Here is an 18,509-nt window from a genome sequence, read left to right as displayed (position 1 = left end):
GAATTTAGAATTAAAGCCTAATGTTTGAATGTGAATTCCAGGCATGTTGTCATAATAGTTTGGTTTGGGTTTTCAGGATGTGCTCATAGGCTGGCGAAAACAATTCTCTGGGTAAACAGACTGACTCAGAAAGATTGTGTGTATTTCAAAAGGAGTTTCACACCTTTGAGAAAAGGAAAAGATCTTAGCCACAGTCACAAGAAGATGAGAAAGAATGAGATTTCCGGCCAAAGAACTTGATTGCAGATCACAGAATAGATTTGCGATGCAATGGCAGTGAGTGTGTGGACATTATCAGAGTGGAAACATTCAAGGACAGAGCAAGAGGCAGAGTATGAAAAATTGATATGAGCCAGTGGAACCTGTTTAGTCATTCAGTTTCCTAAAGTTGTGACTGCCTTTTTGGCAGGTTTTTGAACAATGCCTGAAGTTCTACTACACAAACACAGCACTGCTCATAGTAGCAACAATACTTCTCACATGATAGGACTAGAGTTGTTTTTGATGGGAACAGAGTTGGCCTGTAGTAATCTGAGGACAGTTCTTAGTAGAATTTTCATTCAATTTTCCTGGTTTCCATGTTATATCTAAAACAAACCTTTTTAACATAAAATTGCAATGTCTACAGGGTTATTCATTGCTGCCTTGAATTCTAAGCTAGTTATGAACTTGCAGGCAGTACTAAAAGCTGTGAGTGACCGAACCTATTCTTGCATTTATCCATGCAAATGTATGACTCCTCATTCAGTTTGGCGAGATAGAGCCAGTATTCTTAGCTAACACTGTGGAAGTCTCTCCTGCTATTCAAGTGGCAATTCCATTCATGCAAATCTGGTTGGGATAGCCAATAAAATAATATTACCTCAGTTTATTTCATGTCCACAGACACAGATTGGACGGCATAGTTGCATTCAAAAGACTTACATGAAATGGCACAAGTGAAAACCATCCCACCAGACTGGTGAGATTGAAGCCCTGTATAGAGAATACTCCTGAGAGAAAGGAAAGGACACTGCTTGTCAGGGGGGATGGGTGTGCAAGAGGCTGTCTGAGCACCCAGCCTTCCAAATATTTAGCACTTATTATCAGCCTGGGAGGGTTGGAGGCATAACAGAATATTTCACGGTACATTTTTCAACACCAGCATTGGAAATCATTTGGCCTGTGATGTGAACTTGTACACATGCCATCAAGAGAGTGAATTTGGTCTTCTTAAATAGTTTAACTGAGATGGAAGTAGATAGAACACTGAAAGAAACTAATGTAATCACAGGCTTCTATGTGAACCAGGCCTGCCTGGGAAAGTCAGGGCAAATCTCCCAAATGCAGGGTTGAGGCTCCAAATGAGATTCTCCTGCTTCTTTACAAAAGTAATTCAAAGTCACTTAAGTATATCCATTTAACAAGCAGATGACTGGAGCACTTGGAAGCTACTGACCAAATTCCACTATTTATATTCGTAGTAAATGGTACCAAACACCAGTTCACATGATTCTGGATCAACTTCAGTAATATTGAGTAGATGGCAGGAAGACAGCAGTGCTACCCTGAGATCTGTTTTTGATCCACTTCTCCAGACACCTGGACTCCAGCCTTTTTCTACGTCACCACTAGCTCCAATATTTGAAGTCTCAGCTTTCCCCCCTAGATAAAAAACTTCCCATGGAATCCCTACTCAATCCAGGTTTCAGTCCAATACTGAGACCTCAAATAATCCAGGATCTTTACCAGAAAAGACTAGAAGTCCCAGACTGGAGAACAGGAAAAAATGGGAAAGAAGCAAAGGCTGAGAGTAGAATCTGCCCACTCCTAGGAACTGCTTATAATTTGTGATGCTTTCACTACTGAGGTGAGCTCATGGCTACTCCCAAACCCCAAACACATTACAAAAACACATGCAAACTGCATTTCTTGAAGACAACCCCAAACATCCAGTTCCATTAACAAATGAAGATTAAGTGCCAACACTTCCTAGGGAAGTCCTTTCCCAAGCATGTGCAAGTTTTTACCTATTAATTGAGCTGACGCTGGGCACGGTGTCATTGTCACACACTCGCTCGGCTAGAAGTCTATCCCTGATCTCCCACGCAAACATGGTAGGATTTTGGCGTTTGTACTCTGCAATTTTTTCAACAACTTTGGGTGTGGCGACCTTTGGTTTTGATCCTCCAATCACTCCAGGCTTAATACTACCAGTTTCGTAATACCTGGGACAAGATCCAAAACAAAGCTTCAGTTATCACAAAAGGACAGAGAACATGCTTTGAGATTTATAGAGAACACAATTTCAAGGTAACCAATCCCTGAAAAATCCTGATACATCTTCACTTTCACATACACATTTTCTGCCTATGTCATGCTTTATCACCTAATAGATTAACTTATAGTAATTGGAATTGGGCCTCAGGATAGAATATATATTTTTCTGTAACAGCAAGACAATAGAAACAATGACAGATTAAAGGGCATGCTGGGATCCAAAATTAACTGAAAATGTGTGTTATTAATCAGCGCTCCTGGCAATAATAGAAACAAATCACACCAAAGTCCATTTTTTTGCAGTGGACTCTTCTGTAGAAGAAATTCTCCATAATTCACATATATGGCTTATTATCACTTCATAGCAGAATGAAGGCTACATACAGTATTTGCACCTTCAAAATAAATATGTCAACATAACTTTTTCCAAATTATGGTTTTAATATGAGATATTGTTTCAATCACAATTTCTTAGGGAGAGGGAACTTTTTAGGTCTCGGAGGGCTACTTCTGATTTGGGGGATGGTTTATTTGGTTGGTCCTACAATCCTTTCTCACATACATGATCTTTACACACACAAGCAGTTCTACTGATGTCGTGCCAGGAAAGATGATACGACTGGACCCCTAAACTGACTAAAACCTAAGACAGTCTGCCAGATTTCTTGCTCATGTAATCAGGCAAGTGCAACTATTTTTGGTAGAATTGCAGCAACACATTCCAGCTGAGATCCCCAGCTCAACTGATTTCCCTCTTTTAATAAATAAAGCCTTGAAAATGCTGTTGAAAACAGAAGTCATACCATATCCACTGAGGACCGAAAAGAAATCATGCTCCTCCAATTCTGAGATTTCAGGGAGTGCAGCACACAAGGACATTCTTCTGGCCCTGCACTTTTTTGTATCTTGTGAATTTTTACAAGCAGATGAAAAATAAACCCTGTACCTACCTGCAGCAAGACAAGTACCTTCCTCCCTAACCGCCCCTATCTAGCAAGTCCTTTCCATATAGAACACATTTGGACTTCATGAACATTTAAACCAGAGAGACCTGGCTAGCTGTATTCTTTTAATAGCTTAAACATGTCCATTGATTACTCAGTATCCAAGTTTCTAGCAAGGAGCTTAGAAAAGACTCCCAAATAAAAGCATAAGCTTGTTTATTAATATAATTTCTCTGCAGCTACTTGACATCCATATTACAGGATTTTTTTTTTTAATTCCACAATCTTTCCAGTGTGAGGAGAACACAAACAAGCTTTGAAGCTGAAGTCTGTCTCACTACAATATGTTACCATGTTTATCAAATTTCTGCCAGGTTACTGTTTTTTAATCTTTCTGGGAGACCACTGTGTGCAGGGCCTAAAATCCCTTTAAAGAAAGTGACACCATGTTGTTGGTACATGTTTTCAGACACTCTGGATGCAGATCTGGACTCTTCTCTACTTGTCTCCATGGAGCCAATTAATGGAAAGTGCAAAGTGTCAAAGATGGATTAAACCTTCTTGTTTCCCTAAACTCAGCCTAGAAATGAGCCACAGGGCATGGTGGTAAAATTTTGCTCCTCCCATGCTATGTTTCCTGAGGCCATAATAAAATTATGGCAAGCTTGCACCACAAACCTGCTATAACCTTGCATCCCTGGTCTCCTAAGCTTTGCTGGTGGTATCTCTCCTTTGAGGAAGGGTATAGAAGAAGGTTATAAAATACAGTGAATGCTACTCAAACAAAAAGTTGTCATTTTCTTAGCTTCAGTCAAAACCAGCAGATTTTACAAGCATTCCTTTGCGTTTTTCTCTGGCACTGCCTCTCTGCACCTCAACATGTTGCCCCTTGGCTCACTTTCCTGTCAATGCAGGATAATCCAGCTGATAAGAAAATCAGCTACTAACAGGCTTGGAAAGCACTAACTGAACAAACAAGACCCTGTTTCTCATGGCTGACTCTGCTAAGGTTTGGTAAGCAGTGAAGGCAAAGGCCTGGACCTCCAAAGGTACAGAAGGATTGTACTGCCTGGTACTAGCTCACTAAGGATCCACAGTGTCAGCTTGCAGAAATCACTCAGCTGTGTCAGCTTAATGAAACATGAGTGCAACCAAGAAATGAAAGCCCTTGGTGAACTCTGGAGAGCAAGACCTTCATTCCCAAATCTTCTAACCACTAATCAGGCACATACCCACACACCCTTACTGATCTGAGCCCAGCAAAAGTCTATACACTTTAATCAAAATATTCATAGCAAATAGGAAGGTGCTGCACCTTTTCCCTGGGACACCAGGAGAGCTTGTGTGTGACATGGGACAGTTAATGCCTAGTGAAACATACAGCAACCCCTTTCCTATTCACCCTGACATTTAACTTGGGGAGCAGCCCAAAGCAACTACAGGCTACAAAAAGCTACAATCTCTGACTCCCAGCTCCATTTTAAAGACAGGCTCAGTTGCAATTTGATTCATTTTATGAAAACTAGGTCCAGGCCTTTTAGTCCCAGCAAGCTGTCAATGCAAGTGAAGAGTGGGCATCCCTGCAGTACTCTCCTATGAGACAGTGATGGCAACCAGACAGTTCTCTACCTTTGGCCTGGCTGATACAGCCTGCAATGGGCCATCATTTAGTTGGTTTTAAGGCTGCATTAAAGACTAGTAGATTGAAAGATTTTAACCATAAAATTTCAAATGTAAGGATTTTTCATAAGAATTCCTAGTTCTGTTTTTCAAATACACACACACGCAGAGCTCCAATTACAGTGACATTTTACGCACTGTAATTATTAGTTATGAAAATAATGAACTATAAAATTCTTATTTATTGTTGACAATTTAAATGACAACACTCTTGAGCTTCACTTTTAGCTCCATAGTGCAAATATATCTAACGATAAATCTATTCAAAATAGCAAAAGTAAAACTGCTGGACATTTCACTGTGAGGTAGATAAACTGTCTGTTTCTTAGCTTTACATTGGTCCTGATAGGAATTGTTGGTAAGTCTGCTGCAGTGGAGGGTGTCACAGACAGAATTATTAATAGTCACTTTGGGGATTAGGAGCCTGTACTGAGAGCAGACACAAAGGTATAACAGAATGAAATAGCCTGTGATGGACAGGCAGGTCTCAAATAAAACATATGAAAAGTTTTTCTCTTAAAAAGAGTAAAGACATCAGTGTCCTTAAACCTACCCCAATGTAAAATCAGGAGGAACGCCCATAGCTTCCAGAGGCTGCATCTCTGTACAACTAGGCATAAGAGAAAAAGCAGGGATGCCCAGCGTAACACTGGTTCACATGGCTTTCTAAAAGCACACTGTCCAGGACTGTAGAGAAGCTGTTTGCCAGTTCAGATGGTCAGAGATAACAGGGTTCGTGAGCTATAGGGTGAAGAATGCCAAGGTCTACAAAAAGGTCCTACGACTTTGCCAAGTGGAAGATCATAAATGCTGCTAATCCAGGGAAGGTCCTGTGCGTGCTACTACATGAGTATCTGCTCTACTAGTCTTTACAATTGTACTATGATTGATAAAAAAGCTAGTTAAAAATGAATTGTGGTGTTGAAGTTTGGTAAATATTTGAGGAATAGGCTTTTTCAAACTATCAAGAAAAAATATCGTAATAAAATTTTTTTCTTAATATGACATGCTTAAGCATGGACTTGAATTTCAAAGCATTTTAATAAAGTAATTTAAACAAATGATGTTCAGTTTTGTCCACAAGATACAAAGAAGCGAAAATTATATTTTTTGTCTGAATCTAATTCAAAATTTTAATAAGAAATCAGGAAATGTCTGGAATTCAGAGCTTAATTTGTTGTTCCTCTACTGCTTTGAGCAGTTCCTATCCAAGCAGATGACTACTTTCAAAATAGCCAAATTTAAGACAGTTAATAATTAATTATTGCATTATGTGTTTTAATTAAGGGTGCATTCCATCACAAGAGTAAAAAAATAAAATCAAATAAAACAGCAGGACAAATTTCAAAATAGCCAGTGTAAATGAACGCATGACAATGCTCGTACAATACCTAATGATATAATATGCTAAAAGAAGATGTTCTTCAGAAAGCAGAAGGAGTTGCTTTCAGTGTATGGTTCATAACTTCATTTTTTTCATTTTACTGAAGATGAGTCACAGATTTCTCTATTTGTTCAGAACAGACAGATGCAGGATATATATCACATATATACCAAATACACTACATGTGGCGTTTTGTACTTTGCTTTGGAATTATCTGTGAGAAATTGTGAAAGGGCTGAAATAAATGTATAAATAGTTGCACTTTCTTCTCATGTCAAGCATATAAAAATCATGAGGAAATAAATGGCAAGGAACACTGCATCATGGCTGGACTGATTTCCTAAGATTTTTATTATTCTCTGTTTGATTTATCCCTTGTTTTACAGCCTGTGAGTCAGGGACAGGCATTGATTTTTTTTTTAAATATATATATATAGACATAGAAAGATTTGTTGTTCTCCCTTTACCTGCCAAGTATTTTGCTGACACAACCATGGCTGACCCGCAGCTGCCTGGAGATGTCACAAGGCCTGACCCCTTGGTGGGCAAGTTCGACGATCCTTTGGCGAACAACATCTGGAAGGGGGCGACCATTCACAAAAACACCCCCTAACTGATTCACTCCTCCATGTCCTGAAACACACAGGGGAAGGGGGAAAAGGGCAGAAAAAAACAGCTCTGTGATAGTTGGATGACATTTCTTCACAGCAATCCTATTTAGTCACAGTATTCTCCAGTACTGGGGCTCACTCCTCCAAGATTCTGATAATTCTCTAGTTTTTTTTTCCCATGCACTGTTGAAATCACAAGAATGGAGGGAATCAGGGCCGTGCTCTCTTCTGATTGATTGAAATTTCGCACTGCTGCAATGCTACTCACTGAAGAAGTGCCTCCTGCTTGAAGGCAATTTGGTCCCCTTGTTTGAAAAATGACCATTTGAAACCACAGGTTTATGTCCAGATCTGCCAGACATGGACCATGTTCCTTTCAAATGCAATGACCAATTTTGCCTGAGTAAGGACTCCCTAGGCAGGCCTGGTGGCTGCCTAAGTGGAGAAGAGGCTTTTCATCAGTTCTGACCAGGAAGTCAAGGAAAAACAAAGCTGGTTGATCGCTCTGTGTACATCTATACATATCTAAGCAGAAAAGGGGTTGCCTGAATTTAAATAAGCATTTTTTTTTTTCCAAATGACTTGACTTAATCAAGAGCAAAAAACAGAGAATGATTTCTTCTCTCACAATTTACAGCAGTCTTGGCAGATATTACGATCCCACAAATGAAATGTGAACACTCAGCCAAGCCCAATATATTATTCTTTTTCTAGCAGATTTGCACTGTTCACCTTTAGCAAGGTGAATCATATATCTGGTGGGAAATGGGACCCAGTCAGATGAATAGTAGTGAAACTGTGTAAAACCAATGAACATGTAATAATCCCATGTAGCATATGAGAAAATATAATTAACCATCATGTTGTTAATCATCCAAACTACTTAGATTGCAGAGGAGCAGAGAAATTGAAAACAAGCAATAGGGGCAGGCAGCGTAGATGGCAACACTGTAACAAAAATAATAAGGAAAATCTCTCTGTTTACACAGGACTTGAACTGTACAGAATAAGCTGACAAGTCAAATGCCTCAATGTTCAAAAAAAAAGATTATATACAGCCATTTTTATTTAAATGCGGTCATTTCACCATTGATAAACTGTTGTCAAACTTTGTAAACACCTTCTAAAACTGAATCCACATTAAATATTTGATTGCTAAAGCCACTTAAAGCCTGCAAGATAAAGCCTTTTATCAGTTTTAGGAGCGGACCTTTCCCAGCAGCAAGGCATAATTTTCAAGGCGTCTGTCCTGCAAACACAAGTTTGTTCTGAGCACACCAAGCGTAGCTGGGGGCTGCACTTTTCAAAGGCAGAACCTGGTAATGCAAAGGTAAAATACAGCGCTCCTCCGTGTGCTGAAATGATTTTAAGGCCAGAGAGGGAAAAGAAACTCTACGAGTGATTAATACTAAAAACACAGGACCATTCCCACAAAGCTGGAGTGAACAAGACCTCGGGCTTTTCACCCATTAGCAGCTTTAATTATATTAAATCATGAACAGTGCGTTTAATATGAACGACAACATTCTGTAGGGCTTTTATTTTACAGTGAGAGAAGGGGAAGGGAAGGTGGAAGTCGAGAAGAAAGGAAGAAAAGGAAGGAAAGAAAGAAAGAAGCGAGGAAAGAAGGAGAGGTTGAGAGAAGAAAGCAAGAAAGCGAAAGAAAAAGAAAAAGAAAAAAGAAAAAGAAAAAAGAAAAAGAAAAAAAATGAAATACATTTCCTTCGGGGACAGAGCTGAGTCTCCGCTCCTAACCAGACACCCCGGCCCCAGCGGGGCCTGAAAAGGACGCTCCGCTCCCGAGCCCAGTCGGGGAAGGAAACAAAGGCTCCCGGGCCGCCCGGCTGCGGCTCCCTCTCCGGGAGCGGGGAGCGGAGAGTGGGAGCTCCTGGCCCCGCCGCCCGCGGGTCGGCGCGGAGGCTCGGGCGCTGACGCCGCGCCCCGGACCGGGGGACACCGGATGGTGCCGGGGTCCGGGGCTGCGGAGGATCCCTGGCAGGCCCCTCCGCCGAGCTCCGCACCCTGCCGGGGCTGAGTCCAAGGCCTCCCCCTTTTTAGCAGCGCCCCGAGTTAGCCCTCCCCTGGCCTCTCCGGGCTGCGAGGACAGTCGAGGCGGCCGGTCGTCCCGCACCGCTCGGCGCAGGGAAGTTTCTCTCCTGAGGAGCTGTTTGCGGGAACACAGTGCCTTGCCCACCGTCCACGAGGGCCCGGCTGAGCGGAGACACGCCTGTCCCCGCGCCGGCCCGTGGGAAAGTGCGGCCCCGGGGACACGGCGGGAATGACCCTCCGGGAAGGGTTTCCCGGCCAGGTCGCCCTCCTGGCGGACAGCCAATCTGCCAGCCCCAGTGCCAAGACGGGCTGGGAGCGGAGGGGAACTTAGAGGGCTCTATATAGGGGGCAACACCAGGCAGGGTGTGTGGCGGCGTGCGTGCCCGGGGGCACGCGGAGGCGCAAACGGGCGCGGACCGTGCCAGTGCGCCAAGAGCCGCAATTCCAGCTCCCCCGCCCACGCGCGCCCGCACCCCGAGTGCCACCGTGGGCAGCAATGCCCACGGGCCCCTCTCTCGGGGCTGTACCTCTCCCGGACCCCAGGCGAAGGGAGCCGTGATCCGCGCGCGTCCTTCTATCCTGGGCCCCAGGGGGAGGTGGGGAGTGCGATCAGGTGTGGTGGGTTTCTCCGCACCTCTTCTGTAGGAAAAAGCCCGTTTCCCCCTCTTCTCATGCCTGCTACACAAGGCTATGGGCTGCCCGGCGCAGCCCACAGCGCCAGCCCCTGCTCTAGGCGCTCAGCCCCCACCTGCCCTGCCCTCCCTGAGCCATGGCAGCCGATGCGCTGCTCCCTTTCTTCTCTCTTTTGCCCTACGCTACCGCTGCCCGCACCTGCTCTGCTCATCTTTCGCCTCTCCCCTCTCTCCCAGCCCCAGCCTTCTGGCTCTCGGCCTCCCAAAATACCAGCGTCCAATAGGAATCGGGGATGGGAGACGACACTCGAGGGGTTCTTTCAGCAGAGGGGACAAGGGGGAGTCCCCGGCGGAGAAAGGACACGATGGTACCCCTTAAGCCGTCTCCGTCGCGGTGACCAACGAAAAGTTATAGGAAGCGAAATTTTTGCGAAGGAAGAAGTGGCGATAGAGGCCGCCAGGAAGGGAGCGGGGGAGGGAAGAGACCTCGGCGTGGAGGGACAGACAGAACTCACGCTCGCCGCGAACATCGCCGCGGAGAGGTGCGGCGCCCTCCAGCCCGCCTGCCCGTCTCAGCCCGCCGACGAGGAGCGCAGGGGACCGACCCGGCCGCCCGAGGCACGGGACGGGAAACAGGCAGACGGGCGGGCTGTGTATATTCGTGGATCTTCCCACCTGTAAGGCTCTGGCTTCTCTGCCAGCAAAATCACAAGGCGATGAAGCGAGTCCGTGCTTGGGTCGGCGGTTTCTGGCCTCTCGCTCTGAGGAGTATGGAGAAACCATGGGGGCCTGCCACGGCCGGAGCAGGAGCTGAGCTCCCGCTCCTGAGCCCCCCACCCTGTCTAAACGCCGGCGCCCGGGCAGAACCCTCCATCTCCACCAGGCAGAGATAGAGGAGCACAGGATCCCTACGGGAGCACAACCAAGGAGCTTCGCTCCCCTTAGCCAAGGGAAACCGGTGTGGTTCGCCCGGGTCCCAGTCTCCGCTTTTAGGGCATTATGTGGAGTGTGGGTTTTTTTGTTTTTTTTGTTTTTAACTCTCTCTCTCTCTCCCGGTAGGGAGAAGCAGGTCCGGAGATGGTTTGGCAGCGATTGGTATTAACGTATTTTCAGGAACAGCTAGGTGATCAGAGCGCAGGTAGTGGGTTTTTTTTTTTTCCTTGCCCTTTCTTTCCCCAGAAATTCCTGCAGAAGATATCGATTTTCCGTGACTTTGGTTAATGGAAAGAGCCTCTCCCTTAGTGGTTTCTCCAACTTCTGATGTTCAGTCAAATTAGGCAAACCTGCCCTCCTTGCACACCAGGTTTGAAAGCGTCACGATCCGTTTGGCTCACACCTCCCAAAAATGCACTCAGTTGATAATGGTTCCTTTGGAGATGGGGCTTGTGAGTTTTTTCCCCAAGATCAAAGACAGATTTTTTTTCGCCCGTAAAGTTGTCTTTTTAAAAATTAATTGATTTGATTCAACTAAGGGGAGAAAGAATCGCAGCTCTAAAACGGTGTATTTCCGTGGAAGCGAAAGTGTATCTTCCACGCGGTCGAATCGAGTCACCGACTACCATCCCGTCTGCACTGACCGACTGTACATCGTCTCCAAAATTATATGACGAACAGAGAGAGAGAGAAATAGGCAGATAAACAGGGAGAAGTAAAGAGGGAGAGAGAGAGAGAGAGAGAGAGAGTTCTAGCCCTAGCACTGGATGGTTTATTTTGCAAACAAATCTATTTTAGCTAAAAGGGCTGCGGTGCACCAGGAAATGAGATTAGTTCTACCTTAAATTTCCTCGCAATCTCTCGCCGTAATGCAGCGTTTAACTCACCGTGAGAGAAGATGTCATTTCACATAACACTGTGCTAATGGATAAGTCTTCCCCCGACCTCTCAAGCACAACAAATCTCGGGCAAGCCCATTCCACACGATCTGTTAACTTAACCAGTTCTGCTATCCGTTTGGTCTCTCCCGCACTTTCTGATGCAAAGGTTGCAAAGGAATTATTATGCCCTTCTTTAGACGGTTAACAAAATCTCCCCTTAAGCCCCGTTTTGTGTCCGACGGGTTTTTATTTCTCTGCTTTTTGGTTTTTAATTAACATATATCAAAATGTTGGAATATAGTGAGAGTAAGGCATAGCAAACTTTTCTATTCGTCAGAAATACAGAGAGGCTTTTTTGCAGAAATTGCTTTAGAAACATACCTATATTATACGTATATTATATATATATATATATGTATGAATGTGTGTGTGTGTTTGTTCACACATACACACACATATATGTGTATACATATATTTTTTTCATAGGCTCATTCCTCTAACGGGACAGAAGTTCTCAGAAAAAAAAAAAACTGCCTGTAGCATTCTCTAGCCCGTTTTCTGTTCCTCTAACAAAAATACCTAAAACAGAAAGAGACACCGGCAGGTCAGAAAGGGGGAAAGTAGCCTAAGCATCCACCGACTTTCTGCGCCAGAAAGGAAGGGTTGCCGGAGTGGGAGACGACTGTCCAAACATGCGTCGAGCCTCGAGCCCGGCGGAAGCCCGGGATTTCGTTTGAGTCCGGACGGGCGCCCGGATCCCCTGTCGGTGCGGCTGCGGCCGGCGCCTCGGCCTGGCTCCCGGAGAGGGGCTCCCGAAGCCCGAGGCGGCAGGAGCGGCAGAAGCGGCGACCGGCGCCGCCGTTCGCCTGGTGCCTCCAGCCCCGCGACCCCGGAGCGCCGGGCGAGCAGAGAAACGCGACCCGGCGGCTCCCGTTCGCAAACGCGCTCGGCCTGGCTCGGCCCTACCGTGTCAGAGAAGTTGAACTAGCAGCCTACTTACTATGCATTGCTGCAAACGGGTCGTGCTTACAGTGTATTTCCATCGGAGCGGTCCGAAGCCGGAGCGGGCAGCTTGGCAGAGTGGATCTCGATTCGACGGCAGCGCTCGAGTTTCGGGGTTTAGGGGAGGGGGCCCGAGGAAACCAAACTTAGGATGGAGGTATCCGACACCGTTGACCAAGCTCAGATCCTCGTTCGCAACTTGCAATGTCCGGTTATTCCGCAAGGTAGGAGACCAGGTACGGCCGCCGTCTTCCGCCCGGCACCACAGGCCGGCTCGCCGCCTGCCGGGCTTGGCTTCACTCCCTTCGGGCGGCTCTTTCCCTCCCCCCCCTCCCTGGAGCTGGTGTCAGACCGCCATGGAGCTGTGTCACCGCAGACCCCGCTAGGCACCCGCCTCCCGGCTCCGACGCGGTGCTCAGCCGACGACCAGCGAGTGCGCGGGTGAGGAGGGGCGGGCAGCCCAGTGCGGTGCAATCCGGAGGGAAGCGACACCCGCGGTTCGTCCCGGCTCGAGGAGGCAGCGCGCCCCGACAGCTCTTTGTGCTGGAGGCGGAAGCAGCCGGGGCAGCCCCGGGTGGCTCGGTTTGCGTCGGTGTCCGAGAGAGAAAAGTGTCGGCGGAAGAGCGGGTGAAAGGCTCACGCTTCTCAGTCCCGGAGGGAGATCGGCGCTGTCCGCATGTGCCACCTCCCCCCGGTCTCTCTGCGCTGCAGAAGTTGGAAGGAACTTGGCGAGCCGGGCAGGGTGGCCGAGGGAAGAGGCGGTGGGTGGGTGTATGAGGGGGAAGAAGGTGTGTGCAGAGAGGGGAGGCGGGAGCAGGGAGGGAGTTCTGGCGGGGTTCTCCTAGCCTCGCAGCCCAACGGGGGCGAGCGGCGAGCGGCGAGCGCGCCACGAGCGCCGCCGGCTAGCTGGCTCCGTCAAACTTTGGGCGCAAGTGCGGCGCGCCCATCGCCTCCAGCTCTCCCTCTCGCTGTGGCGGCGGCAGCTGCTCGAGCCGGGCGACGGACAGGCTGATTGCTCCCCCGTGCTCGCCCTTCCTCCCCACGCCCGGCACCCTCGGCCGGGCTGCCAAGGGCCTGGCTCGGGCGGTGCGCCCCGGGCGCGCTGCCTGCCCACGGCGGGGCTGAGGGGTGCTGTGGTGGGCGGAGGGGAGTGCAGGGAGGGGGGGGGAAGGAGGGCGGGATGGTGCGGGGGTCAGGGGAGGAGGGGAGGAGAGGGGCTCCACACCTGCTGCTCCGGGAGCCCCTGGCCGCGGGGTCGCGGCGTGGCTCCCCGCTCTGCTCCCGGCCGGAGCTGCCCGCGCCCTGCGGCTACGGCGCTCCCATCGCGGAGCGAGGAGCGCCCGGGACGAGCTTTCAGGACCGGCGCATGTGGACAGCGGCGGCGGAGCCGGGGGCGGGGGGGCTGCCACCACCCGGCCGTCACTCACCCGCCTCGGGGCCAATCGCAAAAGTAAAGTTGCCGGCGCCCCGCATTGGCTGCCGGGCGGGGCCCGAGGCCATTAGCCAGCTCTCAGCCAATGGGGGTGGAGGGGCGTGGCCCGCCTTGGTGGAGCGGGCCGGGGCGGGAGGCGCCGCCGTGCGCGGGCGGGGGGTGCTCGGCGGCSCCGGGGAGGGAGCGGGGGCGGTGCATCTCCGCGGGGGGGCCCCGCTCCGCTCTGCCACCGCGCCCCGGCGCACCCCCGCGCGCGGCCGCGCCCCCGCTCCCACGCCCGTGGGCGGCCAGAGGTGTGCCCCGCGCGAGTTGTCGCTGATGGATATGGCACGGGGACACGGGGCGGCGGGTCCCGCCGCGAGGGCAGGCGTATTTTTGCGCGGAACGAGGGCTGCGCTGGAGGGGTGGGGGCTGCAGGTGGCAACGGGACAAAAGGCGAGATTCGCTCCGGCCTACCGAAGAGGAAAACCTTTTCCGCGCGGCTCTGGCCAAAGCCGCGACCCTCAGCAGGAGAGATCGCAGCCGAAAGGGGCAGGCGCGCAAGGCCAGGGGCTCCGAGGGCCGGAAAAGACAGACACATTCCTCGAGCCGAGTTTGTGGCGATGCTGCCGCTCCTTGGGTCCCACTCGGCGTGGCCGGTGGGATCCAGGAGCTGGCCAACTGCCCTTCTCCCTACCCTGCAGACAGGCTGGCACTTGAAGTCACCCCGGGCCCCTTCCGTCCTCCTCGCCGGTAGCCAGATCTCAGGGAGGCGATGGGAATAGTGCCTGCGGAAGGTAGCCCGGCGGCCCGAGTTTTCCTTCGGGGCTGGCAGGAGATCCGCTGCTTACCGGGGCAATATATTGCAGACTCCAGCTCGGCCTATGGGTGAGCGGGGCAGGCATGTGCAGGGCAGACCCCGCTAAAGGGTCGAAGCCAAATTCCCCACGGGGGAAGGCAATCGGCCCCTGTGCCCCTGACCTGCGCTGGCCTCCTGTGCTAGCCCACCCCTGCTGCCGGCTCCCACTCGCACTGCCGCTGCCCGGCCGGCCTCAACCCGCCTCTCCCACGCCGCTGGCTCGGGGCACTCGCTTCGGCGGAGGCCGGGAGCTGCCCGACCTCACCGCGGCCCCCGTCTCCCCCGGCTATCCCCCGGCCGTCCCCCTCCGCGCTCAGCCCGCTGCAGCCGTGTGAATTTGACAGCAGAGGGAGTTTTGCCCGCCGGGCTCCCGCCGGCCGCACGACGAGACTTGGGCAGGTTTCTCCGGACCCCGCTGCTCTGCGGATCCGCCCGCGCCCCTGCCGTTGCGCCGGGGTCCGCGGAGGAGCGCGCAGCCGCCGTCGCCCAGCGGGATATTCTGCCCCGGGGCCTGCAGCGCCGGCAGGGCACTCTCACCGGCACACTGCTGCAAGTAGCGATGCAGGCACCACGGGCAGGGGGGCACAGACCTGCAGAAGGCGAGTCGGGGATTAGGAGAAGCCCTGAGCCAGATGCAGGCTATGCAATATAAGGCCTCTGGGGCTAAGTTTGGGGGAATTGGCTTTTTTGTTTTTTGTTTTTTGTTTTTATGGATTTCTTCTTTTGCACTGAAAACAACAGGATCACGCAGCCTGCTTCGCGCTAGCGCGATCTCAGGGGCTCCAACAACTGCTCTGAATTCCTCGGCCACAAAGTTGATAGAGTAGTTTGTGGGTCACCCCCATTCCGCTCCCACTCCCTCTCTCCATGCCAGCAGCTTGCACCACTTCGAGGTTTACTGGGGCTGGGCGTGAAACCTAGGGAACAAACACCCACCGCAACTTGGACCTGCCGCTGCCCGAGGCGTTTGTGGTCCGAGGGGGGTCTGAGGGAACTGCACCGCTCAGGTCAGCTTCGTGCCCCCGCTCCGCGGCAAGCGGGGGGAGGGGGGTAGCCGGGCCGAAGGGCCCCCTCGCTATCATCCCACCCTTGCATGGGGTGGAGGGAACGCCCGCCGCGCCAGGGCACCGCCGCCTGCTGTAATCGCCGACGGTCGGTCAGGACGGCTGACCGCGGGGGGAATTTTCGTTGAAATCAAAACTTCCCCGAGGGGGAAAGCAAAACCGCCAGGAGCAGGCAGAGGACTCCTAAACGGCGCGGCCCCGGGGAGGTTGGGGGAGCTAGCCCATGCCTGCCCTTCCCAGGGAGGGGTGTCTTGCCCTGAGGGGACCAGACCCCGGCAGGACTTCGTAGTGGGAACAGCAGGTGCGGGATAACAGAGGGACTCCAGCCTCTGCCATAGCTCTGCACACAGTGTAATCTCACGCACATGCAGATCTATATGCCCAAGGCTGGAAAAAATTTAAAAAAGGGGAGACGCTTTGTAAGAGTCTTGTGCCAATGTACGATATAAAAAAGAAAGAAAGAAAGAAAGAAAGAAAGAAAGAAAGAAAGAAAGAAAGAAAGAAAGAAGAAAAGGGGAAAAGGAAAAAAGAAAAAAGAAAAAAAAAAGCTTCATATCTGAGCCTTTCCAGCTTCTCTCCATGCTGCCTCACGAAAGGAAGCTGCAGAGGTCAGAGCTGGTGGTGGGCTGCTCCAGGAGAAGGAATTCAGGCAACCGGGGAGAAAAACTGGGCTCATACTCACCCGCAACATTGTCTGAAACGATACAAGGGAAGGGACAGGGAGCAGGTCCGCTATGGGCCAGGCTGGGACCAAAGGACAGCGAGGGGCTTTTCTCTGTTTAGAACTTATGCCTTTCTCCGTGCGCCAACGAGCTGAAGGAAAACGTGGGGCCGGCCGCAAATGGGCGGCCACCAAGCACCGGCAGCTTCGCCGCGGGCGCGGAGCCCACGCGTGCCGTGCGGGAGGTTGCAATGGCAGAGGTCGCCTCCCGAGTCAGTGCTGCGGGGAGAAGCGTCTCCTTTAGCACTGCCACCCTCGGCTCAGAATCGCTGGGGCCGGCTGGGGTTGGGGAGGTCGGGGGCGGGGGGCTCTGGGGATGCGGAGAGAGGAAAGGAGCTCTGGCTGCCTGCGCGGAGGACGGGAGAGCGTGGGCTGGGCATGGGCTGGGACGCGGCCCGGCACCCCTCCCTTCCTCCTCCTCCTCCCCTACGGTAGTACGGGGCGGGGGAGGAGGGGGGAGGCTGAAAGCCCCCCTCTGCCAACTCAGCCACCTCTGCAGAAATGTTGCAGCGACGTTTGCAACCGCAGGATCTGGGCGCTCCCGTAGCCTTCCGGCCCCCCTGCACTTCCAGCCCGCCGGCTTCCCGGCCTGCCTGCGCCCTGCGGGAGCGCGCAGAGGTCTCCCAAGTCAGCATGGAGCGGCAGGACAGGCTTTGGCAGCCCTCTTACCCGGGCTGGCTGCAAGCCCCCAGGCAGAGCTGGGCAAAGCTTGGGCCAGGGAAGCATGCAGCGAGAGGGGAGGCCCGTGCAGCTAAGCCCAGCGCCCCCCCCCCCGCCCGCTTTGGCCCCCCTCCTCCCTCCCGTGCTTCGGCCTTCCCCGCACCATGCAGGGCCTGCAGCTAGAAGCAATGAAATGCTTTATCGATTAAACGATTATTCAGGCGATTTAACTAATAAAAGGCCCCATCGATCGCTTCGAAATTACATTCTTTATACACAGCTCGTCAGGGCACGTCTGCACAAATATAGGCTCTCCCCAGCCACTCCCGGACACAAACGAGTCCAGGGACGGCCGTGGCTGCCGGCCTCACCTCAAGCCCGCTCCGGCTGATGACCTGCAGTGCCAAAGCCCCGCTCCTGCCGAGGAGTGAGAGCCCCGGGTCGACCTGTGTCGCAGCGCCGTGCCGGGCTGCGGGCAGGCATGTTCGACACCCCGCACGAAAAGCAAATCATTTCCAAATGACCGGCGGACACCTCCACACATGCCGCCGCCGAGGGCTGCCAAAGCCGCGCGTTCAGTGTTGACTTTTGCATGGGAAACAGTTGGTCTTGATAATCCCCCTTTGAAGGAACAAAAGGCACGCCGCCGAGCAAACACCGCAGCCCGCAGGGCACGCAAACACCTCGGCGCTCAGAAAAGGAGCATTCGTTTTCCGCCGAAACCTCCGTATCCCCGTCCCAGCAGCGCCCGCCTCACACCACGGCCTGCCCTGCCACATCGCGCGGGCCCAGTGTCTCGCCACGGCCCACGCGTGACACAGGCCGCGGCCCCAGCCCCAGCCGTGCGCCGCCACCGCGCGGACAGCGCGGGGCCGAGCACGCCCCCGGCCCGGGAGCCCCGCAAACGCGGGCGCAGCCATAGGCACGGCGCCGCGGAGGGTAACACCGACCACTCTGCGGGCACGGAAAGCTTCTTCACAGCGGCTCGCAGTCCCCCAGTGCCCGAGTCCTACCTGTTCGGCCAGTCCTGGGAGTCGCGTAGGTTTTCTCTAATTCCATTCTGATTTTTCAGGACTTGGTGAAATGGACAGAGAAAAAAGTTTCCACTTTGTGTTGTTGTTGGATTTTCTTTTTTTCTCTTTTCTTTTCTTTTCTTTTCTTTTCTTTTCTTTTCTTTTCTTTTCTTTTCTTTTCTTTTCTTGGCTCCTCGCAGGTTGGAATAATTCAACTCTTCCGCTCCCCGCCGAGCTTTTGCAGCTGATCACTGAGCTGAAACTAAACGTTTTAGGTGGAAAAAAGCCTCTGAAGGAACCGTGAAATGATTAAGAAACTAAAGAGCTTCTCGCCATGTGAGATCATGTCCTGTTCTCTAAAACATCACAAGATGTCCCCAGACGCAGCCAAAACCCAAGAAAACTC

At 51.6% G+C, this 18,509-nt stretch overlaps 1 protein-coding gene across 3 annotated transcripts in view; it reads right to left on the bottom strand.

Moving 5' to 3' along the window:
* PAX5 (paired box 5) overlaps positions 1 to 18,224 on the bottom strand; it is a 185,620-nt gene extending 167,396 nt beyond the window's left edge. For all 3 annotated transcript variants that reach the window (XM_026073256.1, XM_026073257.1, XM_026073258.1), the window contains exons 1-3: positions 18,104 to 18,224; positions 6,735 to 6,900; positions 2,010 to 2,207 (exon numbers count right to left, since the gene is read on the bottom strand). In XM_026073256.1, the coding sequence (XP_025929041.1) occupies positions 2,010 to 2,207; positions 6,735 to 6,900; positions 18,104 to 18,149 (410 nt within the window). In that variant the 5' untranslated portion in view covers positions 18,150 to 18,224. The remainder of the gene's footprint in view (positions 1 to 2,009; positions 2,208 to 6,734; positions 6,901 to 18,103) is intronic.
* Between the last annotated feature and the right edge of the window lie 285 nt (positions 18,225 to 18,509).

This window comes from Apteryx rowi, unplaced genomic scaffold (assembly GCF_003343035.1).
Source record: "Apteryx rowi isolate R43461 unplaced genomic scaffold, aptRow1 scaffold_364, whole genome shotgun sequence".
In the NCBI taxonomy this organism is placed as follows: domain Eukaryota; kingdom Metazoa; phylum Chordata; class Aves; order Apterygiformes; family Apterygidae; genus Apteryx; species Apteryx rowi.
This window is presented reverse-complemented; position numbering and strand designations above follow the sequence as displayed.